The sequence below is a fragment of the Pelophylax lessonae genome (assembly GCF_965119305.1).
Source record: "Pelophylax lessonae genome assembly, chromosome: 2".
In the NCBI taxonomy this organism is placed as follows: Eukaryota; Metazoa; Chordata; class Amphibia; order Anura; family Ranidae; genus Pelophylax; species Pelophylax lessonae.
Window position 1 is genome coordinate 215,222,284 of NC_138769.1, and position 27,915 is coordinate 215,250,198.

Consider the following 27,915-nt stretch of genomic DNA (forward strand, 5'->3'; position numbering starts at 1 on the left):
ACCCTGTGGTTGGTGGGTGGCAGGGAAAAGGGGCTGTGGGTGGCTGGCTGTCTGGCACCCTGTGGTGGGTGGCTGGCTGTCTGGCACCCTGTGGTGGGTGGCTGGCTGTCTGGCACCCTGTGGTGGGTGGGTGGCTGTCTACCACAGGGGCTGTGGGTGGCTGGCTGGCACCGGGCTGCTGTGGGTAAGTGTATGGTTGTGATACACTCCCGCGAGACTAGTTCCGACTCCAGACGAGGCTGTTCAAGGTGAGGGAGGCAGCCTAAGGAGGCAGAATGATGACACAAAAATATCGGCAATATCGGCCAGTTCCGGCCGATACCGATATATTAGGGAAAGTGCATATCGGCCCCCGATATATCGGCCTTGCTTATAATCGGTCTATCCCTACTACTAATCCCTTTTCCTATCCAAGTTCTACAAATAAATACAAAAAAACAAATCCCCTAGACTGGCCATTGGATAACGAGCAGATGAGTGTGTACCTGGACGAGTGAAAATACCCAAGCAACTGGCTGCAGGATAATCAGAGGGAGATTCTATACTCAGCGACCCCCTACAGGGGCAGTGCTACATCACCATCTGGCAACCACCCGCTCTGTGAAATGCCATGCAGCCATCACTGGAGTGCATGCATGTGGACAGGACAGACAGAAAGTGTTTGCAGGCTGTAGGAGATCAGCAGCACCGAGATGTATAAAAGAATGATAAAAAATTAAAAACAAGTATTTTATTGAAAAAAGACAAGCCTTTTTTTTTTTTTTTTACAGCAAACTAAATATCGCAGTTAGGATTTGTATCTACTTGAAACTACAAGAAATAAACATTAATCAGAATGTAAGTAAATTTAGCCTATGTAACGAACATCTGTCCTTGCTTTCTGATGATGTGTAATGTTTCAACCCCACAGGAATATGAGAGTCCTCAGCCCTCCCTCAGTACTTCTATTGGGCAGGAGGCGGTGTTGTGCTGATCAGTTAAATTCTTCCCAAATTTTCTCTCTGGCTTGCAGTGGCTGCTGCTCTTGTGTGAATTAGTTCTAGAGCGGAGCAGACTTTTTTTTTTCTTTTTTTTTTTTTTTTTCCTCCCTAAACTTCTCTCTCTAAAAGAAAATATTAAAAGTGAACAGGAAGCAGGAGTTGGGGAGCAGAATAAACAGTGGCCTGTGAGAAATTGTGTCATTTCCTGCAGACAAGACTACACGTTTCGATTAATCCATACTCATCTCTTCCACAAACAAAGGACCAAGCAGAAGTTGAAAATGAAGGAGAAGACAAGGAGCGTTTGAAAAGCCAGATGTTAGAAGAGGACAGCTGACTCAAGCAAAAAGATAGAAATGGATGTGTAATTGGTAGCAGAAGAGACAAGGTAATCAATCACAACTTTTAACATTCACGCCAAGCGTCATTCTTTTCAATGTCAGCCGTGTAAAGTATTCTTTCCCAAACTTTCCAACTTTTTTTTTTTCACTGACGTGATCGGAAAGTATAAGAAGAAATGCATTGACTATATGAGCTATGCATAATTAGTGGGCAAAATAAATATGGGTGGGGTAGGAGTGGGTAGGTTTGTTGATTGAAATCTGTTTTTAAGTTATTTTGCAAGTTGGCGGTATTAATTTTTTTTTTTTTTTTAAATAAAAATAAAATCATGTGGTTCATAGGGTTGTTTTTTAAAAAAAAAAAATTGCAAAAGAAAAGTATGTTAACCTGTAATTTAATTCAACAGCCTTTGAATGAATGATCCTTTTTACAGGAATAGCGTGCTGTTTGGTTTGTTTTTACACCTATGTTTGCAACTTTACTGGGTTTTTTTTTTTTTACTCCAGCAAAAGTTTACTTTTCTTGTTGCTTAGAGAAGGGTTTAACCCTTATGGTACCGCTGCCTTTACCCACAGTTCACTGGCATTCCTCCAGCCTGCAGGAGAGCTGCACATGTAGCAAATGTATTTTTTTTTTTCTTAAATATGTTAGGTTATATTGATACAGCTGACCATTCAGGAAAAAGGGGGAAACATTGCAGCATTTGTTCAAACAGCCAAAGCAGACTATGAAAAAGATTTCAGGAAGCCAAACGTTCGGCTGTGGAGAGACAGAAGCTAAAGAGGTTGGGGGAGGGTTGAGACTGATATGACTCAGAAATATATTCATCCAGGTTGTGGAAGCAAAAAACTGTGAACATTGAATGCGATGTTTAATATGCGTGTAAATTCTCCAGCGGGATGCAGATAAAAGCAGTAGGCATGTTATATATTTCAGACAATATAATAAAGTCTAGGAAAAGATAGATTAAAAGTTATTCAAAATATGAAATAAAAACTAAAGATTTTTGATTTTTTTAAGTTTTAAACAATAAATTAAATAAATACATTAAAAAAACTAAAATCTTAACAAAAAATGAATACAACATTTCAGTTGAACTAGTTTAGAGCAAATGTTTTTGCACTTACGTAAAAGTCTTCATTTTTGGCAATAAAATGACCTAAACCCCCAGAATATGATATATTTTCTGAAAGCAGAGGTTCTTTAGAATAAAAAAATGATAGTTGCAAATCTTTATGTTACATATGTTTAATAAACACAAATTTTCAGGAAACATATTAATTAAATGGATTTTAGTGCAATTTTAGTGCATTTTTTGGTATAATTTAAAAGATGAGGTTGTGTCAAATAAACAGATACCAAACATGCCAAGTCTTGAAATTGCGTGCGACTGTGATATTGCAAAAAACTTCAGTACCAAAAAAATCTCAATAGGTGATGTTTTAAAAAAGCCTTTACAGCTCATCAATTAACAGGGAGATCTTAGTCTGGAATTATTGCTCTCACTCTGATGTTCGCATCTGGTGCGACCGCAGTTTATACAGTATATGTGTGCTCACTCTGAGGTGCATTTGTGTTTGCGCGTGTGTGTGGAACAATGGGGGTTACGGCAGTTTTTATAACAATTTTTAATACATTTCTTAAAATTTTGTCTTTTAAAACTGTTTTCTTTATTTATTTATTTTTACTTGATTACTATCATAAGGAGTTTATAAACCCCCCATGTGATAGCATTAGACAGATGACAGGTACTCTTTTTGGAGACATTAGGGGTCTAATAGACTCCAATGTCTTCCCTGCCCTTCACACTAACTGTGCACAGATCTGCACAGATCTGCTCGGTACTCGGTGCTGTATCGGCCAGAAAATAGTGGATCTGAAACCGGAAGTGACTAAATCATTGTTTCTTTGTTAACATCTGAAGCTGGTGGCTGCAGTCCTGGGCTCCTTGTAAGAGCAAGAGAGCCCGGGAACCACTGGGGCTGGCAATGGGGAGGGGCACCGTACCGCCCGCTCTGTGAAAGTAATTGGCGGCTATGGAGCCGCCACATCACTTTCACTTTTAAGCTGGGATCTGGCTAAACAAGCAGAGCACAAGCTGATAGTTGCAGTAGCAGCCATCAGCTTGTGATTAACAGTAACATTTTGGACATACATTGTACGTGGACAATAACTCACCCTAGCTCCACCCCACTGTGGGAAGATAAAGAGCTAAGTGTTGGTGCTCAGGCTGAATGTCCAAACCAAATGCTATATGAATAAAGCCGGCACACGAAAAGGCTTCTTCCAAGTAAAATTCTTTATTCCAACATGGATAGCGGTGACAACATGACAAATGCTGACGCGTTTCGGCTTTACGCCGTCCTCATACATTGTACATGACTGTATTAAGTAAAAAGCAGAATATATAACAAGCCAGTACATTACTGATTAATATTTGAAGATTCAATTCACAGTACAACACTAAAACATACATTTCAACTTTCTGGGATTAAAAATCATGTAGGCAAATTACATAAATCCACCAAAGATTTAATACCCTAAACTTAATTGGTTAAAATGTAAATATACTCCCCTCCCCTCCAGTGATGTGATGTCTGTGTGCTTCCCCACTGGTCCCGAACATCTTTTACTGGTCTTCTTCCAGGTAAAAAGATCTTTGGTCACCTTTATTGACCACGCTAAGATGACGTAACTCCAAAGCATGCGTGGTTGTTCACTCATTTCAGTTGATGCTAAAATTTTATACTGAGCTTCCTTCCTGCTTCCTGACTTTTTTGATTTCAAGTTCCATTTTAAAGGGTGCTCTTATAAGAGATTAAAACAGCAGCTTCCTGAAGGAGAAGAGGTAGTATACACACCTTTCCAATGAACTGTATGCAGGGCTTTTTTTCAGCGGGAACGCGGGGGAACGCAGTTCCGGCACCTCCAGGACTGAATGTATGTAATGGCAAGGGGTGCTGTTGGTGTGTTGCAGGGTCTGTTGATGCTGGTTGCTGGGGATCTATTGTCACTGGAAGGAATCTATTATTGCAGGGGGGTCTGTTGCTGGGGAGATCTGTTGTTGCTGGCAGGGGATCTATTGTTGCTAAGGGTGGGTCTTATGTTGCTGGGGGGTCCAGTCATTTCTGGGAGGGATCTACTGTTGAGGAAGAGGTCTATTGTTGCTTCCGGGGGTCTATTGTTGCTGAGGAAGGGGGTGGTATTTTCTTGTAGGTGGTCCATTGTTGCTGGGGGTGATCTATTCTTTCAGAGGGTCTGCTGATGCTGGCTGCGAGGAGATCTGTTGTTGCTGCTAGGGAGAGGGGTGTTTTGTTGTGAGTGGTCCATTTTTGCTGGCTGCAGGGGATTTATTCTACTGCTTTTCTTGTTATCATTAACAAGCTCAATAGAAATTAGTTAGTACCACAAATGTTACTGTATTATCTAAAAGGGGTGGTCTTCGGAGGTGGGTAATGGGTGGAACCAAGAAACGGTGCTCGGAGGTGGGTAGGGGCGGAGACAAGGGGTGACTTGAAAAGGGGGGGTTCCGGCACCTATTCTCTGAGAAAAAAAAGTCCTATGTCCTGTCTACCCACAGTTTTACTTCTGCAGCTTCCGTCAGTGTTGGCATTCAACACTTCCTCACACCGTTCTCTGACTGACATCACTACAAGACTTAGCAAGTACATAGGGGTCAGAGGGGAACCATGGCTCATGGTGTGGACAGTCTCAGAAGAGTTGAATGCCGAAGATGCTGACTGAGGTCCTAGAGCTGGAGCAGAGGGTATGTAGAATTCATAGGTTGCCAGAGAGGAGAGTATATTACCTCTTCTCCTCCATTTTCATTTCTTTATAGACTTGACAGGGTCTTTTTAAACCCACAAGTTCTTTTTTCACCACTGCTTTCCCTCTGTATTGTTTTTTTTCTGTACATCAGACCAGAAAAAAAGAAGAACTGAGTAGGGAATAAGGACAGATTTGCTATCAAAAGAGGACAAATGACAGTCCCTCCAAATAGGGGTGAGTTAAGAGTTATACTAAAGACAAATCTAGACTAGTGAGTTTTGTTTTTGTGATTTTTACACTTGATATACAATTATCACCTGCAACATGCTCCAGTGCATGATCACACAAAATTCAACACTAGAATACATTTTGATGGACGGAATGCACAAAGTTGTGTTCCTGGGTCTATGTGGATCCCAGCACTGACTTGGGGTGTGTATACAACAACCTCTCTTTGTCAGAGAAAATATCTAAGGTTCTCCTGCACTGGTCTACGCACATCCCTGTAATAAGTTATATCAGACAAACGGCTGTTTTAGGCGATGCCCATGAAAACGAGATTAGGCAACTTTTAAAAGCCATGTAATGCTGAAAACATGAACTATTTTGGCATAGCATGGATGTCAGAGAAAATATCTAAGGTTCTCCTGCACTGGTCCACGCACACCCCTGTAATTAATTATATCAGACATCAGGCTGTTTTAGGCGATGCCCATAAAAAAGAGATTAGGCAACTTTTAAAAGCCATGTAATGCTGAAAACATGAACTATTTTGGCATAGCATGGATGTCAGAGAAGACAGGATTTCTTCTTTCTGGCCTTCTCAGTTGGTTAAAAATATGCAGCATGCACTCTGTAAAAGAAACATGCTATTATATGTTTATGTTCACAACTAAGTACTGCTGAGAATCTAATTATGAAAATCATATGGCCTTTAAAAAAAAATATTGCCTTCTAAATAATGAAAAAATTATAGGGGTCATAAGGTGGGTAGCTTTGTACCTGGGCCTGAGGTTGGGTGGCTTTCAAGCTTTAAGACCTTATTGCCTGTAACTGCAATTGCTCTGAGGACCACCACACATAGATTTTATGCTTGGCGATGCTTTTTCTGGTTATATAGAAAGGGGTAAAACAGAACAATGGCATGTGAAGATTTCCAGTAATCTATGCCATGGGGAAGGCTTAAGGGTAAAAATTGACTTTTGTGCCCCGTTGTCTGCCCCTAGGCCCCATAGATCCAATACAGTTAGTATGTTTCAATACACAGAAGCTGTGCCATTGCAGGCATTTAGTTAGACTAGTTGGCAGAGTTGTTTTTCAGATTACATCCTCCTGAGCAGGTTAGGTTGATGGGATATCAAAGAAGAACAGCAAAAGAGAGGTCAAGCAAAACCAAGACCTTCTTCCTGTCTATTTCTAATAGTTTGTAACCACTACTACTAAAGTCTGCTCCCTATAATGTCCAGTGGTGACTGGCAGCTGGCCCGGTGTGAAGTCTATGTCACAGACTCCCCTTCCTATCTTTGTTGTCCCAGACATAGATCAGTATATTGTAGTCTAAAGAGTATCAATCTCTGCCAGCTGGCAAGCAATGTTCAGGCCTATTGGATATTATCCATCACCAGCTCCTGTGTAATGCCTAAAGTTTACAGAGTCCTGCAATTACATACTGTATTTAAATTATTTGTTATAATATTTACTTTCTGTATGTTACATCTTGGCATAAAATATTTTTTTTTTCTATGCTATGAATATGACCTGAAACCTACCTACATGGTAAATAAAACCTAATTATATACACTTTTGAAAAAACACTGCCTTTTGGTTGCCTCTGAATGATCAACTTCCTTAGGCGGGGATATGATAGGGGTAGGGTAGGAGCAGATAGGTTTGCAGCCCCCCACCATTCACAGCATACACAAGCTAAACCTCACCTCTAAAGCCTACATAAAGAGTTCATATTCTACTTAGTGCCAAATGAAACAAAGTCTATGATGTCCATGCTTTCCACTCTAGAAATATGTCCAGGAGGATATGTAAAACTTTATGTAGCACTACCCCTGTAGGATCGCTAGTGTCCCAGGTCTGCACTGCTGCACAGCCAGTCACATATCGTTTCCATCACACACTACAATGCATAAAACAGAGTTGTTTTATTAGGGGCCGATAACTTGGATGGGGTAGGTAATTATAGGATGCCCAACATGCAAAATGTCCAAAAACTATGAACAAAGGGGCACTTTCTCCCTATTTACAAAAGTCCACTTTTCCTTCCTCCTGCACAAACTGGATTTCCTTTACAGCTCCTGCTGCTCACTCTTGAGGAACTAACAGTTCTTTTGTGTCAGTTTAGCAAAGGCGCTTTACAGGGAGGCATGGCCCATCTCTATTTATGGGGTTGTCCCAGTCCCCTGCCAGCCCACCTCTGAGAATTGGCTGGGGCCCCATAAATATTCATGGCAGCTCCCCATAATCCTCACCCTCTAATTCTAAAAGGTTCTCCAACCTTACAGATACCAGGGGGAGGCACCAGAGAGCTGCCAGGAGGAGTAATCCAGCCTCGGTCCCTAGTAACCCTGACCCAATTAAAACTCAAAGTTTACAGCATGAGTCAGAATTAAATTTTCCTATACTACACTTCTAGTAACACACATTAGAGATTGTTACATTTATATCTCAGCATCCAGGCCAGTCTTGCCCTTCTCAGTCTACATAAACATATTCTTATTGATAGAGAATTAAATTATATCACTTCACCTAACTCAAATTTTTAACACCTCCTAGAAGAAGGAGAACCTCACATTCTGCATTATTTCAGTCTTTGAGACTGTCCACATAAATGCAACACTTCTATACATCTATGTATTTCTCTCTAATTGACTACAAAGCATTTGGAGGAGGACACATTACAACGCACATAAAAACACACCGTCAGTCTATATTGCTTCTGTGCATTTTTATGTGTGTAGCACTGCCCCCCATAAGGACTGCCAGATATTCACTTTATGGGTCCCCCAAGTTACCAGCACATAGTCATAGCAAATAAAGTTCTTCATTTTTCCCTCTTTGGCTCTTTCCAATAATCAGTCCAGAGGTATTTGGTTGGTTTTGCATTTTATTGTGGAATGGGGATAGGAGAAGGAAATAGTGGGATACTCCATTTAACTATGCACAATGTTGAGAACTCCTATCTTCTGGTACAGCCAGGCTGTTGATTCACCCTGCCACTATGGATGAATTGGTAGTTGAGTCTCTTCTACCAAGACAACTCGTGAATAGACATTTATCTTCAAGACTCTCTCCCTAGTATCCTCTTTTTCTTGGCCTGCTGACACCCGTCCACTGACTATCCTACACGCAGGGGTGGCCCCTCTCAGGTTAGGCCCCTTGACACGAGTCCCTGTACTCACGATACTGTAGTCCCAGGATCTCCAGTGTCTCCCCTCTCAGTCAGCTTTCCTGGACCTCTGGGTTCAGCTCCTCTCGACCACTCCTCTGGACCTCAGGATGACCCCCTGCGACTGCATGCCACCTTTACAGAGATGGAGGCAGCCGCCCCCTCCCTTCGGGACTCTGATTGCCAGCCAAAGACCCCGCAGCCCATGTGCTCCTGGCTTTTATACAGTATGCCAGAATGCACCGAGGCGACCTGCCCTCTGCCAATCACCAGGACTGTATCAAAAGCCTATGCACCCCTTCGTCAGGTTTCCTCCCACTGTCCAACATGCCTCCCTATTGGACCAGTGTGAAACACTCTCTAGACAGAATAATGAATCGCATACTGAGCACAACGAGCAGACCTCACTAACGGATCCTGCTCTCTGGTAGGCAGAAAGCAATAAAGATTTACCTGCAGCCCCTCTGATAAGCAGACAGAGCTCAAAACTATACTTTCTCACTAGCACCTACTTAGGAGGGTGCTACATGTGCATTTCCATACATTTACAATTTGTTTTTAATGCACGTTTTTTTGCATAGTTTTTGTTTCCTCTGACCTAATTGCTGTCGGTGAGAGATGCATTGCATTGCGGTGCATTTGTGCATTTACACATATTTTAGTGCGTTGTGATACGATATTATGTGCACAGTTATGCAATCACACAGCTATAGAAAGCAGAGAGACACAGTGCTCTGGTATGAACACAACCCATCGACATCGAAAAATTATTGTTTTCTATGTGTCACTGCGTTTTTGCACATAAGTTATTAGTCTGCTTCCCTTACTCCTCTATTGTTAGTAGCTGTATTGTTTGCTAGCTAGGTTTCCTATGTGTCCTAGGCTGGCTCTGTGCTATCTGTCACTGATGTCACCCTTTGCCTGCTTGACTGTCTGGCAGCATATCACTGCTACTTTCCCTCCCCTCTTCTTTTAGCTGAGGACGGCCCTTCCCCCCTATTGACATGGACTTTTACATGAATAGGGCAATGCTGAGGTCACACTCACCAGTTTGCAAACATTGTCTGTCATGATCCATAGCTCTGTTATTTGCTGTCCCTAGACTACAAAAATGACAGTGGGATTTTTTTTAAATGTATTCATGATGCAGACTGTATCTGTGTATGCCTCAAACAGCAACATAGCGACTGTGTTCCCCATTTTAGACCACCCAAAATAATTTAGTTGCATGGTACAGTTCTGCTATCAAATTCAGGCTACTGTGTGGCTCTTTATAATGACCAGTAGGGATAAAATTAGAGTTCATGGCCATGTAGAGCTCAAATTTACTTGTTCCCAGTTTGCCAAATGGGCCAACTAAATGGCCACTATAAATAAACAATCATTATATTAATAATAAGTAAAACCAACATGTGACTCATGCATGCCCCAACACAGTGAAACAATATAATGCAATATAACAAACAATGAGCTCCATTCACAAAGCGGCACTTACCGTACTCGAGTATGCGGTAAGATACCGCACAACGTTACCTAACCACTTCTGGACCGGAAGATTTTCCTCCTTAATTACTAGGCCATATATTATATGCACTGTTACTGTAATAATGACACTGGCAGGGAAGGGGTTAAATGTGTACCTAGGGGTGTGTTTCTAACTGTGGGGGGGCGTGGCTTGTGGAATGACCATAGAGACCCGTGATCTTATATAGAAGGATCACAGGGGCTCTGTGACCATTCCAGGGAGAAAAACGGTCAACTGTGTTTACAACAGCTGCCCATCCTTCACTCTCAGCGGGGAACGTTTGCGGGTGTCAGGCGGTCTTGACCCATGCATCAGCTTCCCCGCTGACAAAAGGAGGCGGGGCATTCGCTCGTCCCCTAGCTGCAGGTGCACGACCGAAGTAGCCCTACGCCAGTTTGCCTGGGAGAGCCACACTGCCGCAGTATATAGGTGGCGTGTGGTCGGCAACCGGTTAAAGAACACTAATAAAATACAGCATACACTCTTTTATGAAGTCATGAGATAGTTAAGTAGTAAAAGTGTGTAGTAATTTAATGCTGGCAGTAGCCGGTGTCCTTAACAAACAGTGTATAAAGCTGGTTGTTAAGGAGCAGTCAGCTGCCGGCGCCATACTATGTATCCCATACTCATTCACGTGGGGGGCTGGAATCTGGGTGCCCTCTTGTTAAAGGGGGCTTTCAGATTACGTTAAGCCCCCTGCCTGCAGACCCTCGCAACCACCGGCCAGGGGGCTTCTGGATTCTGATAAGCCCCCATGCCCACTGACCCCCACAACCACAGCCCAGGGTTGTGGAGAAGAGGCCCTTGTCCTCCCCAACATGGAGACAAGGTGCTTTGGGAGGGAGCCCCTATGCCCTGAAGCACCCCGCCATATTAAGATATGGTATGGTATGGTTGGGGGGAGGTAGGCGCTGACCTACCAGGCTGCATGCTCGTATAAGTGTCTGGTATTGATTTTGAGGGGGATCCCATGCTGTTTATTTTCTTAATTTTGGCAGGGGGTTCCCCTTAAAATCCATATCAGACCCAAAGGGCCTGGTATGGATTGGGGGGACCCCACACTATTTTTTCAGCAATTTTGAAATGGTGGCAATTCTTTTCTTTACATTCAGCTGACAGCTGAGGACTCATCGGTTGTCAAGGACGTCCTTAACAACCTTGCTGTTTACTCGCTGGTAAGGATGCCAGAGGCTACCGGTTTCTTAAAGTGGTTGTAAAGTCTCATAAACACACTCCCATTATCCATTCTCTTATGTGGCAATAGTAATGGGAGTGTGTTTTGTTTTTAGTTTTAAATAGGAGCTCTTTTGTGCGGTCACGTGGTTCAATCTGCTCTCACTCCCAAGCAGAGGGACTCCAGTGGGAGGGGCTGTGTTTCCTCTCTCACTCTGACCTTATGAGAACTGGTTTCAGTTTCTTCTCATCTGCATCATAGAAGAGGGGAAAAGCAGCTGCCAGGGAATAGTATCACTCAATGAAGGCAGGAGGAGAGGGGAGGGGAGGGGAGGAGAGCTGCTTCACACACATACTACAGAACACTTACAGACTTAGGAACACCTAAATACTGCTGCGATCTGCTTTTGTGAATGGAGTCCACTATAACAAAACTTGATGAGTGAAAAAAAGTCCTTAAACAAATAATTATAGGCTGTGTCACTCTTCACATTCACAAATTTCTTCCACCTCCATTCTCACTAAGTGAATAAAAGACTGACCAGATCTCCATAACCCCTTGTTACCAAGCAAGTCATGAAATGCTTTGGGACACAAGTTGGTTTTACTTATTATTTATATAGTGCTGGTTCATTTATAGTTCCATTTACAGCACCAGGGGGTGTTTTATTTATTTTTTCAACTGCTGAGGGTGGAGATGTGTTTTTCAGCACAGAGATTGTCATATTTATATACAACTAAATGGCCGGTTTGTCCACCCACTGAACCTCTTGCTGCTGCAGTATCACAACCATCACTAACTAAATGACCCCCCGCTCCTTGGTTGTTTGGATGCTGGCAACCAAGCAAATAAGGATGCTATGCAGGCTGTCCACCTGCATCTTTGTAATTGACAATGGCCTTATTTGCTAAGAAGCCAACAGCCAAGGTTGGTTGGTTGGTTTTTGTGGTGTTGTGATGTTGGGCTCCCCCTAAAATCCCTATCCTTAACTGGCCTTCTTCTAGATAGGAGTCTGGTATTGATTTTAAGGCTGAATCCCAAATGCAAAATATAAATAAATACATAATCCACCCCCCCCCTACCTCGTATCTATACTAGATCTTTATTCAAGCATGAAGCTCATCTGACCAAAAAAGGAAAGGGCTGTGAGAATGTGGCCCCTACCCCCTGACACATACCAGGCCACGTGCTGTCAACATGGGTAGAGTATAATTTGGATTGTGTATGTATATCATGAGGATTCCCTGTCACCATATTGACCATCATATCAAAATCTGGAAGCCCCCTAAAAAATAAGGGTGTCCCGATATATTATTCTCTATGTGAATGAGTAAGAGGTACATACCCCTGGTTTCTCATTAACAAAAAATAAAGTAAATAAACACAACACTGATGAAACATCCGTTTCCTGGCCAGCCAGGCTGAAAGCTTTGTGAAGGGTCTGGTATGGATTTTAGGGCGACTTTGTAAATTTTAGAGGGTACCCTGTGGCCAAACATCATACACGGGCACCTTTTCACAAGCAGGTTTGAAGGGTTAGTTCACCTTTACCAAAAAACTTCCTATGTAGATAGGGGGTGTCTGTAGATAAAAACAAACTGCGCAGCTTTGACCAAAGTTGAATAATGCATAAAAAACAAGGTGTGTGAATTGGGTGGAAATAGAGATGTAGATCCAACCCCACTTCACCAAAAGGAGGTGATCAAATATAGGTACCAATGATACACAATGATAACTGAGGTGCTGTGAAAATATGAAAAATATTTATTAGGCACTTATGCCTGGTGAAGGAACTGAACACATGTATGAACACAAGACATCATATAAAATCAATTAAAAACACAGGAAGTGAATATGCATCAATCTGGGACCAGGAACATAAAAATAGTGGTGCGGTTCAAAGCATGAGGTAGGGTTACCATACACAGTAGAGGGTATGGGATACTCCGGTCATGTGAGGGTCCTTGACACAGCGGAAGGTAATCCTGTATGGCAAAGAGTGTAGAGCGGATACACTGTGGCAGGACCAACGATCAAAAGGAAATTTGATTAAATCCTCTGGAGCAGATCCGGGGTCTTAGTTGAGTGATAGTTGGTTATCCGGTCATAAACTGTGCTATTGTTCCATGGTAGGAGAAAGATTCCTCCGAAGTAGTAATTGGGGCACAATTGGTGATGATATCCCTAAAAATGCGAACCAGCCCAAAATGGTGTAATCCCCTCCAATAAGGGCCGTGGGGTCTGATGCTGGGGGTATGAGCTGTCCACAAGGTTGTCAAGCAGCAGGCCAAAGTGTATGCGGGGATGCAAAATGCAATTCATCAGAAACCGACGCAAGGTCGGTGAAACGCGTCAGCGGCAGTGTTAGCTGAATTGCATCATCTGGACCAACCTCCCTGGTGTGTCTTAGACCCCTGTACCACCAGCTCAACCACGGCTCCCCCCGCACTTTGCTCGCTATACCGGATGTGACGTCGGGCCGGCATCGACGGACCCATACGTCACTACCTGGAAGGAGGCTTGAGCCAGCACGGAAGGGAAAACGCCGACGGAGGACTGCACGAGCCGGCGGGGTCACTTCACCAAACACGGAGGTATGAACTTTTGCTCTACTTGGCCCGCACACATTACGGTGCATGGTTCTTCTATTGCTTAGCACGGAGGACTTTACCATTTTGCATCCCCGCATACACTTTGGTCTGCTGCTTGACAACCTTGTGGACAGCTGGTTCGCATTTTTAGGGATATCATCACCAATTGTGCCCCAATTACTACTTCGGATACAAGAACAGTGGAGTTCCCCTTGGGGCGGGACTTTTAAGGCACTATATAATGTCAAAATACACAATTTATTTGAAAGCTTTATTGAAAAAGTAGATAAATACAAAAAAGAAAAAATTGTTAAAATACTTGGCAAGTTATACAGACATAATGTACACAGTGAAATGCACCACATATGAACCGCGGGTATTCACCCGACGCGTTTCGGAGAGGAACCCCGAACTCCTTCTTCAGGGGTGCCCGCAGGAGGTGGTCTAAAAATAATTAGTATGTCAGTAAAGTGTCAATCAAACAAAAACGTGTACATTATAATACTTTCACAAAATTTCAAAGCACTTACATGTTCACTGTAAAGAATGGAGAAAACTTGCCTGCCTATAAAGGCTAAAAACAGGAGATCAATATGCCGAAAGGCGCCAACCTAGGATGCCGTGTAGAAATGCTCGATGTTGGACCCAAAAGAGAAATTCTCTGCATGTCACAGGTGGTTGAAAAACTGCTTGCAACCCGAATTCCCCAAAAGGGAAAAAGGGGGTAGGAATAGCTGGAACCCCCAGAAGACAGTCCTGCTGAGCAAAGGCCAAATGATTAGAATTAAAATTAAAAATCCCCAAGTTAGCCAAAAGAACGCAGTAGTGATAATTGCTTATTTGGAAAAGATCCCAGAAAAAATATAATAAAAATGTTGCTTTGATTTCTTTTGTCTAAGGGGAAAACAATCGTCCATTACCCAAATAGTGAGTGACAGCACAGATTAATTACAATTTCATGCAATGGTTAATATTGAGTGATTGTATAATATTCTGTAATTTAGCATATGTATAAACCTTTGTACACAGGTAGGTCAGTCTGACCGACTATGGTGCCAACTGTAAATTCTAAGAAATTACCTTTTCTTAAAATTATATTTTGATATTACATTGATGATAACTATTTGCACTCAGGCTCATGGTCTTTGTTGCCTTGTTATTTATTTTTTACAGGACCCAAACCTTCTCTGATGTCTCGATGGATGGAAGCTGTGTGATGGGGAGACATTTATTCCCATCTCGGCTCTGGAATAGCCCGGCACGGTAAAGCGGACGCCACTAGATGGCGCCCGCAGTGTCGGCATTAGCCTACTCCATCTAGCTCTGTCTGAGCTATTAGACGCATGCCCAGTGGACTCCGCCTTGCGCTCCACGCAGTCGGAAGTCCATTACCGTGTCGGTGGGACGCACAGGCCGGCCTAGCTTCCGCCGGATACTTCCGGCAGGGGGCAGGCCCGGCGTATGTGACCCGGGGAACCCTATTGACAACCAGCTGATTGCAATTGTCTCTCGGCTGAGACCAGTCTCAGCTGATTGACAAAGCTCCCTTAATATTCTACATGCCCGACATTGGACTCATTTGTTCCTCTGCCGAGCATGAGATAACATCTACTTTGCCAAGCTGGATTTGTCTGCCCGTTACAAGTGACTTTAAGGTATTTATTTGATTACTTTTTGAGAAATTCTGTTAAATAGCCTGCCTATGCAATTCAATGGTGATGGCAAGTTTTGATTTCTTTCTTTTTCTTTTTGAATTTATATTTTTTAAGAGGATATTCACTATGCCTTTCCTCTTGTATTTTTAACCATGGATTTTGGGACCTACAAATCCTGAAGTGGAATTTTCACTCATAATTAATCTGTGCTGTCACTCACTATTTGGGTAATGGACGATTGTTTTCCCCTTAGACAAAAGAAATCAAAGCAACATTTTTATTATATTTTTTCTGGGATCTTTTCCAAATAAGCAATTATCACTACTGCGTTCTTTTGGCTAACTTGGGGATTTTTAATTTTAATTCTAATCATTTGGCCTTTGCTCAGCAGGACTGTCTTCTGGGGGTTCCAGCTATTCCTACCCCCTTTTTCCCTTTTGGGGAATTCGGGTTGCAAACAGTTTTTCAACCACCTGTGACATACAGAGAATTTCTCTTTTGGGTCCAACATCGAGCATTTCTACACGGCATCCTAGGTTGGCGCCTTTCGGCATATTGATCTCCTGTTTTTAGCCTTTATAGGCAGGCAAGTTTTCTCCATTCTTTACAGTGAACATGTAAGTGCTTTGAAATTTTGTGAAAGTATTATAATGTACACGTTTTTGTTTGATTGACACTTTACTGACATACTAATTATTTTTAGACCACCTCCTGCGGGCACCCCTGAAGAAGGAGTTCGGGGTTCCTCTCCGAAACGCGTCGGGTGAATACCCGCGGTTCATATGTGGTGCATTTCACTGTGTACATTATGTCTGTATAACTTGCCAAGTATTTTAACAATTTTTTCTTTTTTGTATTTATCTACTTTTTCAATAAAGCTTTCAAATAAATTGTGTATTTTGACATTATATAGTGCCTTAAAAGTCCCGCCCCAAGGGGAACTCCACTGTTCTTGTATCCTTATTTGGGATGTGGCACTCAGGGGACCACCCCACATGAATCAAATTTTTCTTTGACAATTACTACTTCGGAGGAATCTTTCTCCTACCATGGAACAATAGCACAGTTTATGACCGGATAACCAACTATCACTCAATTAAGACCCTGGATCTGCTCCAGAGGATCTAATCAAATTTCCTTTTGATTGTTGGTCCTGCCACAGTGTATCAGCTCTACACTCTTTGCCATACAGGATTACCTTCCGCTGTGTCAAGGACCCTCACATGACCGGACTATCCCATACCCTCTACTGTGTATGGTAACCCTACCTCATGCTTTGAACCGCACCACTATTTTTATGTTCCTGGTCCCAGATTGATGCATATTTACTTCTTGTGTTTTTAATTGATTTTATATGATGTCTTGTGTTCATACATGTGTTCAGTTCCTTCACCAGGCATAAGTGCCTAATAAATATTTTTCATATTTTCACAGCACCTCAGTTATCATTGTGTATCATTGGTACCTATATTTGATCACCTCCTTTTGGTGAAGTGGCTTTGGATCTACATCTCTATTTCCACCCAATTTACACACCTTGTTTTTTATGCCTTGTTCATTGGGATCAATAGGTACCTATCGAGATACCCTTGAGTGTGACATTTTTATTTTTACAGAGGCCAATTTAGGAACCAACCCCTTCACTTTTTTTTCCCAAAGTTGAATAATGCCCTTGCTATAGATGTAGTCCATGTACATACCTCAAAAATCCTGACTGAAAATCTCCCAGGACATTCCTAAGAATGTTGCTAAAAGAGGCCCAGTTTTACTGTTCACTTTCACCATTACAGGAGTGTAGCTCACTGCTACTACATCAGGGGAGAGAAAGTGCATGTGAGGGAGTTTGATTTAGAAAAAGAGCTCGCTCCTAATAGTGAAAGTAAACAGTAACAGCTGGGCCTTTCTTAGCAACATCCTGAGAAGTCAGGCTTCATGAGGTACATAATTGGCCTACACCTATAGCAAGGGAATTCTTCAATTTTGGTTACCCGAGCGCATAGCTCTAACCCTCTGCATGGAGGTAGGGGTCTATGCTCCCATGGGAAAGAAGCCTTGCTCTGTTGAGTGCATAACTTGTGTTTAAGATTCAGTTTCTCACTAATTCAGGAGAAACTGATGGATTTAATTTTGACATATGTATTAAATTGGTTCTAAAGGCAGAAGGTTTTTAGGTTTCATAGGTTTACTCATGCTTTATAGGCCTTGCTGTGTGCACTGGTGTGCAGTCATGTTGGAACAGGAAGGGGCCATCCCCAAACTGTTCCTACAAAGTTGGGAACAATATATTGTCCAAAATGCTTGGTATGCTGACGCCTTAACAGTTCCCTTCACTGGAACTAAGTGACCAAGCCCAACCCCTGAAAAACTACCCCACACCATAATCACCCCTCGACCAAATTATTTGGACCAGTGCATAAAGCAAGGTCCATAAAGACATGGATGAGCGATTTTGGGGTGCAGGAACTTGACTGGCCTGCACAGAGTCCTGACTTCAACCCAATAGAACACCTTTGGAGTGAATTAGAGCAGGGACTGCGATCCAGGCCTTCTCGTCCTTATCAGTACCTGACCTCACAAATATGCTTTTGGAAGAATGGTCAAACATTTCCATAGACACGCTCCTAAACCTTGTGGACAGTCTTCCCAGAAGAGTTCAAGCTGTTTCTGAAAAGGGTGGGCCAACTCAATATTGAACCCTATTGACTAAGACTGGGATGCCATTAAAGTTCATGTGCCTGTAAAGGCAGACATCCTAATATTTTTGGTAATATAGTGTATGTGAACCCTGCAATCAACATTTTTAGAAGACTCTCTAGAGCAGTGGTTCTCAACTCTGGTCCTCAGGACCCACTAACAGGCCAGATTTTAAGTGTTATCTTGGGGAGATGCAGATTAGAATACTGCAATCACTGAGCAGCAAATTATATCACCTGTGATGTATTTCAGTTATCTTGAAAACCTGGCCTGTTAGTGGGTCCTGAGGACAGGAGTTGAGAGCCACTGCTCTAGAGTTTCCCTTTAGCTTCTAAAATTAAAAAGGAAATCATAGCCAAGCTATTTACCTGCCACATTCAAGGCAGAGTGACAGGTTGGTAAATTCATTTTCAGCCATGTCAACTTAACCTAAAACCCAAGGAATCACCCTGTTTTACCCCTTTCCTCCTGTCTTCCTGCATAATGAACGAATCTCGAATAGATTCCTCCCATTCTCTAGAGTGGGGTCTCCAAATTTTCTAACCAAAGGGCCAGTTTACTGTCCTTCTGGCTTTAGGGGGCCCGGACTGTGGCTAGTTGGAGTAGATAATGCCCGGTTTCAGGGGGCATAAACAATGCCCCATCATTAGTTTTAATAGGAAGAATAGTGCACTGTTTGATGGTGTCAGTGGGAAGAATGGCAACCCATCATTAGTGTCAGTTTGTTTTGTGTCCCAAGGGCCAGAAAAAAGGGCCACATCCGGCCCCCGGGACGCAGTTTTGAGACCAATGTTCTAGAGGCACTTTCCTGCATAGTTGTCAGTAAGGAAGAGCTCATGTTTGGTCTAAACTTGAGAAGTTGTCACTACCACCCACTGCCACTCAATCAACTGGGGCCATGGCATTATCTACCCTGAAACTGTACATACACAAAGGAGCAGGTATGTTGGTGATATCAGTGACATAATATGGCCACATGGCCATACTAGATCAATGTAAATTATCTAAAGAGACCATGTGGCCATGTTGTGTCAATGATGTCACAAGCAACCTCACTACTCTGTGTAGGTGCAGCTGCAGGGCTGGTTATACCCTGGCTGCAGTAAATTGAGTGTTAATTGGCTGACCAAATCCAATCTGACCCCTAGCTGCCAGGTGACCCTTTTATTGCATGGCAGTCAAAAAACAAAAGTGTATAACTCCTGCCGCCATATGTGTTTCTGTTTCTGGAAGGTTTCAGTAAACCTGATAAATTGGTAAAGGTGATAAGCTGGCCAAGCATTTCTCCAGACCCTATGGAGCATCTGTGGGGCATCCTTAAATGGAAGGTGGAGGAGTGCAAAGTCTGTAACATCCACCAGCTCCGTGATGTCGCCATGGAGGAGTGGAAGAGGACTCCAGTGGCAACCTGTGAAGCTCTGGTGAACTCCATGCTCAAGAGGGTTAAGGCAGTGCTGGAAAATAATGGTGGCCACACAAAATATTGACACTTTGGGCCCAATTTGGACATTTCCACTTAGGGGTTCACTCACTTTTGTTGCCAGCATTTTAGACATTAATGGTTGTGTGTTGGGTTATTTTGAGGGGACAGCAAATTTACACTGTTATACAAGCTGTACACTCACTACTTTACATTGTAGCAAAGTGTCATTTCTTCAGTGTTGTCACATGAAAAGATATAATAAAATATTCACAAAAATGCGAGGGGTGTACTCACTTTTGTAAGATACTGTATAAGCATTGCACAGTACTACTTCTTCGTTTATACACACAAGATATAAAAATCACTTTTTTTTGTATGTAAAAGTGGCACTGTACCATTTCATGTCTTCTGTACAGTATGTTGTGTGTATTCCTCAACAGTTTTTTTGTTTCCCATGGATATTGCACAGTGGCACTTTTCCTATTATGCATAAGGGTATACAAATACTCTACGCTCAGATCCAAAACACAGCAGTATTGTATGCTATAGGTCCATGAACGCTGGTTGGTTTTGTTCTGTAGTATTTAGCCATGTGAACCAAAATTAAAACGGCAATTATGGTCATGTATTTGGCTGCATTCACTGTATGCATGGAATAATTTGTGCAAACGTTTACATGCGTTCAGCGTGGGGCATATATGGGCCCTTTTGGTTATCACCATTTCTCAGGGCCAACATGAAATATGAACAATATGTAGCCAACACTTCCACTGTTGTTGATTACACACTATTGATACTTGCTTCTTCCCTGTGAATACATCAGTCATACATCAGTGGCACATGTACTTCATGAATGGAGGCCAAGGGCGTTCAGTGCATGTGGTGCCGGTGCATGAATGACTCATTTATAGGGGGAGATGTAAACATCAATAATGTGTAATCAGTGGCCCCTTGCACCACTGCCTACACATTGTTGATATTTACATGCTGGCCCTGAGCAGCGAGGTCTATTGACTGTACGCATGTACATGTTAGCACAAATTTGTGTTGCCGCCAGCAAAATCCTACTTAAAAACCATGTGCATGAGCCCCCATTTCAGTTTTGTGTAATTCTGAATATAGCTTCTCATTATGTATGGACGATGCTCAGTATCACTTCTCTTGTCCGCCTGCTTGGTGCTATTCTGAATATACAGTAGCTTCTTATTCTTTATGTACGGATGCTACACAGCAACATTTCCATGCTGGGTCTAAATCTCCGTATCTGTTCTTATGAATGGACAGTACTTCAGAGTTCTGCTGCACAGTACTTCTTTTTTTTATTCTTATACAAAAAGAACAAAAAAATAGTGCAGCACTTTCGCACCCTAGAAAATTGAGTAAATATATATGCAATATATCATTAGAAAAAATAGATTGAGGCACTGAGGACTTTCATGGTACTGCATTACTCCATCATTTGGTTAAAAAAATATACATTTAATGGTTTATACACATGTTAAAAAAACAACCACCCATAAGAAGGGGGAATAAAGATTACACATGTATTGAGTGGTGAATAAGTCCACAAACGGGCACCTAGGCCATTGTAAATGAACGAAACCAAAAGATTTAAATATTGAAAATTCCTCTAGGATCAAAAGGAATGTTCATGTGGTTTCTCATACAGAGGGACCACTTGTCCACCTCCAATCATACTCTACAAGTTTCGTGGGAGATCCACTTCATCAGGAGTGCTATTCAGGAGGAATTTTTTCCAATGATATATGAACTTTGGGACGCCAGTACATCTATATATTTTTATATCTGTGTAGCACACCTTAATAATGTCTGTGGTATAAATGAACTTGAAATTAATCATATAAAAGATGCAGTTATTGAAAAAATGAAAGGTTATGGCACAGATAATGATAACATTATACATAACATGTATAAATGAATACAATTTTTATAGCATCTTTTATAAAGTGCTACATTACAAAGCTTATAAAAAGTGCTTTGCGTGCTTCCCACAATTGTGCAAATAATAGACACGTGCAGAATGGAAAAATAAGCTTTGTATTGTTTCAGATAGATTTTTTCTGTTAGTAAAATGATTTTAAACCCGCGCTTAGGAGTTTTAAAAGGTGTAATTAATGTGATGCAGCTGCTTCCCACTAAGTGAAAAACTTAGAACCATAAGTAAATAACCAAAAAAGCAGCTCTCGCAAAATGAGTACATTTTAAATCAAATCAGTACATTTCATTATGAAGTCAATATGTGCAAAAAAATGCTTGAGTGTATAATTTATAATGATCCAATAAAGTGCAAAAACTGAATACTGTATAAATAGCAAAATATCACAATGTACCCTATAAATGCATATATAAATAAGATTAAAAATCAATCAGAACAATTCATAATAACCATGCTGAACATATGCATAAAGTGCTTGGTGCTTAGTGCAAACAGATATATATTGATCCAATAAGGTGCAACAATGTATAAAAAAACACATATCAGGTGCAAAAGTGCCAAAAAAATGTATATTTAAAGTCCCATAAAGATTTTTTTTACTAGACGTGTTGCTATAAGATGCTGTATATCTTTAAGGTGCCTATTTCCAAAGTACAATGGTGCTCCACACAGTGACGGTGCTCAAAGTCCCCCTAAGGGAATGCACTCATCAGGGCTCAAAAGGAAATGAGCCTTTATGATATTATGGGCCAATGATCCTCCAATCCTGGCAAGCACAGATCTCCTCTTCAGAGCCCCCAGATTTCACTCCGGTATCACTTTTATCCAATGGCTCCACTTAAGAGTTTCATTTAGAAAAAGCAAGGCTCAAATTGGTCAAGGCCTGCTGTGCTGTAAAGCTAACCGATAGTGCTCTGGGAGTGCATTCCCTTAGGGGGACTTTGAGCACAGTCACTGTGTGGAGCACCATTGTACTTTGGAAAAGGCACCTTAAAGATATACAGCACCTTATGCATATGTTCAGCATGGTTATTATGAATTTTTCTGATTGATTTTTCATCTTATTTATATATGCACTTATAGGGTACATTGTGATATTTTGCTATTTATACGGTATTCAGTCTTACCACTTTATTGGATCATTATAAATTATACACTCAAGCATTTTTTTGCACATATTGACTTCATAATATGAACTGTACAGATTTTTTCTGTTACTAATTTGGCTTCCCTAATTCATTTTGTTCATTAGTTTAGTTAATTTTAATTTTCGAATGAATTCCAAATTTTCAGAATGATTCGCATTCGAATCGGTCCAAAAATGCCCTCAGCATGAGGGAGTGCTTTGGGGCAGGGGGGGCCTAAAACATCCCCCCATGTTGAGGGCATGTGGGCTGGTATGGTTCAGGAGGGGGGCCCTCGCCCCCCCTTTTCTGATCTGCTGCGCTGCATGCTCAATTTTGAAAAAATAACAATATTTGTCTACTTTCACAGTTAAATAATATCCAATATATTCAATTTTTGTCATATATTTAGGCCAAAATGTATTTAGCTACATGTCTTTGACAAAAAAATTCTCAATGAGCGTATTTTTAACCGCTTTATGACCGGAAGGTTTTACCCCATTCCTGACCAGGCCATATTTTGCGATTCGGCACTGCGTTATTTTAATGGACAATTGCGCAGTCATGCAACACTGTACCCAAATTAAATGTATGTCTTTTTTTCCCCAGAAATAGAGCTTTCTTTTGGTGGTATTTGATCACCTGTGCGATTTTTATTTTTTGCGCTATAAACAAAAAAAAGTGACAATTTTGAAAAAGTAACAATATTTTTCAAATTTTTTTATATGAAATCCTCCCCCCAAAAAAATGTAAAAATCAAAATTTTTTATCATTTTAGGCCAATTTGTTTTCTGCTACATATGTTTGGTAAAAAAATCGCAATAAGCGTATTTTGATTGGTTTGCGCAAAAGTTATCGCAGCTACTAACTACGGGAAATTTATGTCATTTTTATTGTTTTTTTTTTTTAACTAGTAATGGCGGCGATCTGCGCTTTTTTCTTGCGGGACTGCGACATTGAGGTGGACAGATCGGACCCTTGACTGACATTTGTGACACTTTTGGGGTTACCAGTGACATTACTACAGTAATCAGTGCTATACATATGCACTGTTACTGTAAAAATGACACTGGCAGGGAAGGGGTTAACTTTTATTGGTGATCAAGGGGTTAATGTAGGCCTGGTGCTTACTAATGTGTGTGGGGGGAGGGGACTGAGTGACACAGGGACAGATTGCAGGTTCAGCTATGCTGAACCCTGCAATCTGACCCTGCCTGTCACTTAGGAGATCCGCCCGCTTTGTTTACACAAGCGGGCGGATTTCCACACTCGATCCCCGACGATCGGGGAAGAGCGGCAGTGATCACCGCCGCTCCCCCCCTAGCCCGACTCCCGCTGTAACTGAGTACAGCGGGAGCGAGCCTCCGGCGGTGCGTGCGAGCCTCCGGCGGTGCGGGCGCGCCGCCCACAAGTTAGGGTAGACATTAAGGCAAAAAACATATTTCAGGGACAGTACTCAGGAGGGCAAGAAATTAGAATGGGCGACACACATGAAATTGATGCTCACAGTGACACTGACAGCAGTGTGCAGCAGCACAGATTATGATGGCACCTCACCGGCACAACATGTCCCCTTCCAAGTCATATTAACAGTCTCTCTCCATGCCTGGTGGACCCTTCAGTCCACTCCAGCCCAAACAGCACTGACAGTCCCACTCCCGGCTTGCCTTGCTCCTGTCCTACAGACCCGCAGACGAGGCTCAGGCCGATCCTCTCATTTCCCTTGCACCATGACATTACACGACACGCTCAGGCACCACCTTTGCCATAACTGCCCCTCGCGGCGCCACCTGAACACACTGTAGCAGGCACTCGGATTGTCACAGCCGGCTCCGAACCGGAAATGCACATGTGCAGTTCTGAGCTGAGCGCCACAGCAATATTTTAACTTAGGTGCCCATTTTTTACTGGCTGCCAGTAAAAATACTGATGGTTGACAACACTGGACATGACCAAGTACTTACAAAATTGGTGCACTATAACTGTGATCTGAGTAAGATACAGTGTTTGTCACATTTCTCTGGGTGTTTGTATTAAAAAAAAACATTTTTAAGGGGAGGCACTATGGCTTTGTCTTTGCATTTCCACACTTTAGTTGGTATTAGAGATATCCTCACTTTGAAGAAAGATTTTTTTTGCACTGTGATAAGAGACTTAATTTTCACAATTGTGTAAAACACACAATGCACCCTTTATATGCTTTAGATTGTAGCACTTTTTTTTTAAAATAAAAAGATTTTATTTATTTATATATGTTATAATGTTATCACTATCTTTGCTATAAGCCTATAGGATAATTTGCATATTGTTGGTTCATACTACATACAGAATGTTTTTATTTAACTTGTGGGGGTATGACAGTACTGCACTTTTTTTTTTCAAATGCATCCAAAAGCTTGGAGTTATCCCCAGAACAAGGGAAACCAAGGGGAAACTTGTCCTGAGGGACAACAGTCTAACAGGGAAAATCCGCTAACTTTGGGAGATTTCCTCTAACTTCTGTTCCATATCAGCAACAAAAAGTGAAAAAAAAAAAAAAACATTGCAGGTGTTTTAACTGTTCCCTACTCTATTCGTAGCTAAAGAAAAGTTGTGAGTGTACATTTAATTTTAAGTAAAATTCTGTATACAGCCTTTTCCACTAAGCCTCCATAAAGATATTGAAGCCTGATTGCAGATGAAAGTTTGGAGCCAATGTCAAGTTTTTAATGCTGTCCCTGTTGGAGAGATCTTCTGAACAAGAAATGGTTGCAAATCTGTCCAACTGGGAAACATGCAAGAAACAAAATCTCATCACATAGTAGCACGAGGAAGAGGGTAATAACATCTGGCAATGTTTTTATTGCTGCTTGTACCTTCCTGTCTTGAGTCGCTAACTGTGCACCCATTTCTTGTCTTGGTGTTACAGGGACAGAAAGTGAGAAAAGAATCCCCCCAGTAGGATCATAGACAAATAAAGATGTGAAAGAAAAATTGACACTTCCCCACTCATTAATAATTTGACTTGGTTTAACATTTTTACATGGTTGGGTTAGATTTAAGCTTTAAGTACTTATTTTTTATTTTTTACATATTTAGTTTACAAAATATATTCTTACAATTACATGCCACCTCTAAATACAAATTATAGGCTTTTATTGTTTTGCTTTGTTTTGCAGACATTTCCACGATGAACTGGACATTAACATTTCGCCTAGCAGTTTTGCTGGCCGTGTGGATAATTTGTGCTTCTGACAAATCTAAGGGGATCAATAAGGATAGAAGAGTTTCTCGTACAAGGACAATACCTAATCAGAGACAACAACACAATGTATCTAAAACACAAAGACATTATGTATATAAAGACTCAAATAAGAGAAACTTGTCACAAATTATGCTGAGTGATGAGGGTCAACCTCGTGATAAAAAGGTTAACACACAGCAAAGACCAGCTTTTAGACAAGTGCAGGCTAGAATGTTGAAGGACGACAGTGCAACTCCTGCACGTTCTAGGACAGCACGATTCCCTTCAGCTTCAAATTCCCCAAATATCCTTGCAAGTTTCGCCGGGAAAAACAGAGTCTGGATTATTTCTGCTCCGCACGCATCTGATGGCTATTATCGCCTGATGATGAGCCTTCTTAAAAATGATGTATATTGTGAACTTGCTGAAAGACACATTCAACAGATTGTCATATTTCACGAGGAAGGAGAAGAAGGAGGAAAAATCAGACGAATTACAAATGAAGGAAAGATATTAGAACAGCCACTGGATCCATCAATTGTACCCAAAATGATGACTTCTCTAAAACTGGAAAAAGGAAAATTTGGTATGGTTCTTCTTAAAAAGACTTTGCAAATTGAGGAAAGGTACCCTTATCCCGTGCGTCTAGAAGCTATGTATGAAGTTGTTGATCAAAGTCCTATAAGAAAAATAGAAAAACTTAGGCAAAAAGGCTTTGTACAAAAATGTAAAGCAGCTGGAGTTGAGGGACAGGTATCTGAAGAAGGAGAAAGTAGTAGTAGCAGTGGAAGTAGTGGAGGTGTTAGCAGCAGCAGTACTACTAGTAGCACAAGGATTGTGAAGCCTACCCAAGCAAGTAGCAATGTCCACATCACATTTAAGAAGGAGGAGCCAAGGAGAAATCTGGTTCCTACAAGGTCTTCTAGGGTAAAAGCTACAAGAAAGCCTATTATAGTACCTAAAACACCTTCACCTACACCCAAAGCCACAACATTACCTCCTCCAACAAAGGCAACTACACGCATATTAGCTACAGAAACAAGACCACCTACAACTCTACCTACAACAGTCCCTCCTACAACTCAAAAACCATGGACTACTAAATTTTACACCACTCCTGAGACTCACAGATTACACGTCCAAGCTGAAGTAACAACGAAAGATCCAGAAACAGCAGGACATTACTTTCCTGTGAGAACAGATAAACACAGAGATAGACAGCATGTGCAGACAGGAAAGCACGTTGCTACTACAAGCAAAACAAACAAACCAATGGTCCATGAGTCCCACACAGATGCTCCTGTTATTTCAGCAACCACAACAGTGCATGATACAAAAGAAAACACAGGGCGGTTTGGGGATAACCGCACAGATAGAAAGGACCACAGTTCTCATGATATCACTCCAAGTCAAAAGAAACCTGCAAAAACCAAACCACCTAAAAAGAAAGGGGTGGAGAAAATTTTAAATAATGAATATGAAGACAAATTTGACCTTGGTAAACCCACAACACCCCAGGTGGAAGAGGTCATAGAGGAAGCAAACATTCCACCTAAGAAAGGAAAGGAACAGAGAAAAGAGGAAAAACCTGAGAAAGCCGAAAAGAAAAAAAAGAAAGCTGAAAAAGTCGAGAAGCCCCCCAAGAAAGAAAAACAAGCTAAAAAAGATAAGGCAGATAAAAAGATCAAGACTGAAAAAGATCGAAATAAGAAGAACAAGAAAGTTATCAAAGCAGAGGATGACATTTTCACAAAGCCAGTGAAGAAACTATACACAGAAAGTTTACGAAGGTCACTGCCAGCATTCCTGGAAAATTTTGAAGGCAAACGAAGACTGTTGGTAAGTGTTTATCCTAATTATAGAGCAAAATAATTTTGTCATTACAATGTTGTGAGTGCTATAGCATTAGCTGAAGCAGTGCTTTAGCTAGCCATACAGTAATATACGTGCAACATTCTTTTGACTAATCTCAACAGTAACATAAGGGTATTGTAAGAGTTAATCCTCCAGCATTTGCAACTGTGATGAAACATAGATATAAATGTAATGTAAGTATAAATAT

General features: G+C 41.5%; 1 protein-coding gene across 1 annotated transcript in view; it reads left to right on the forward strand.

The window, feature by feature from the left end:
• The first annotated feature begins 1,000 nt into the window (after nt 1-1,000).
• Nucleotides 1,001-27,915, forward strand: part of CCDC80 (coiled-coil domain containing 80) — a 219,726-nt gene continuing 192,811 nt past the window's right edge. Inside the window, exons 1-2 of the mRNA XM_082245975.1 lie at nt 1,001-1,368; nt 25,789-27,692. Of these exons, the coding sequence (XP_082102101.1) occupies nt 25,800-27,692 (1,893 nt within the window). The 5' untranslated portion in view covers nt 1,001-1,368; nt 25,789-25,799. The remainder of the gene's footprint in view (nt 1,369-25,788; nt 27,693-27,915) is intronic.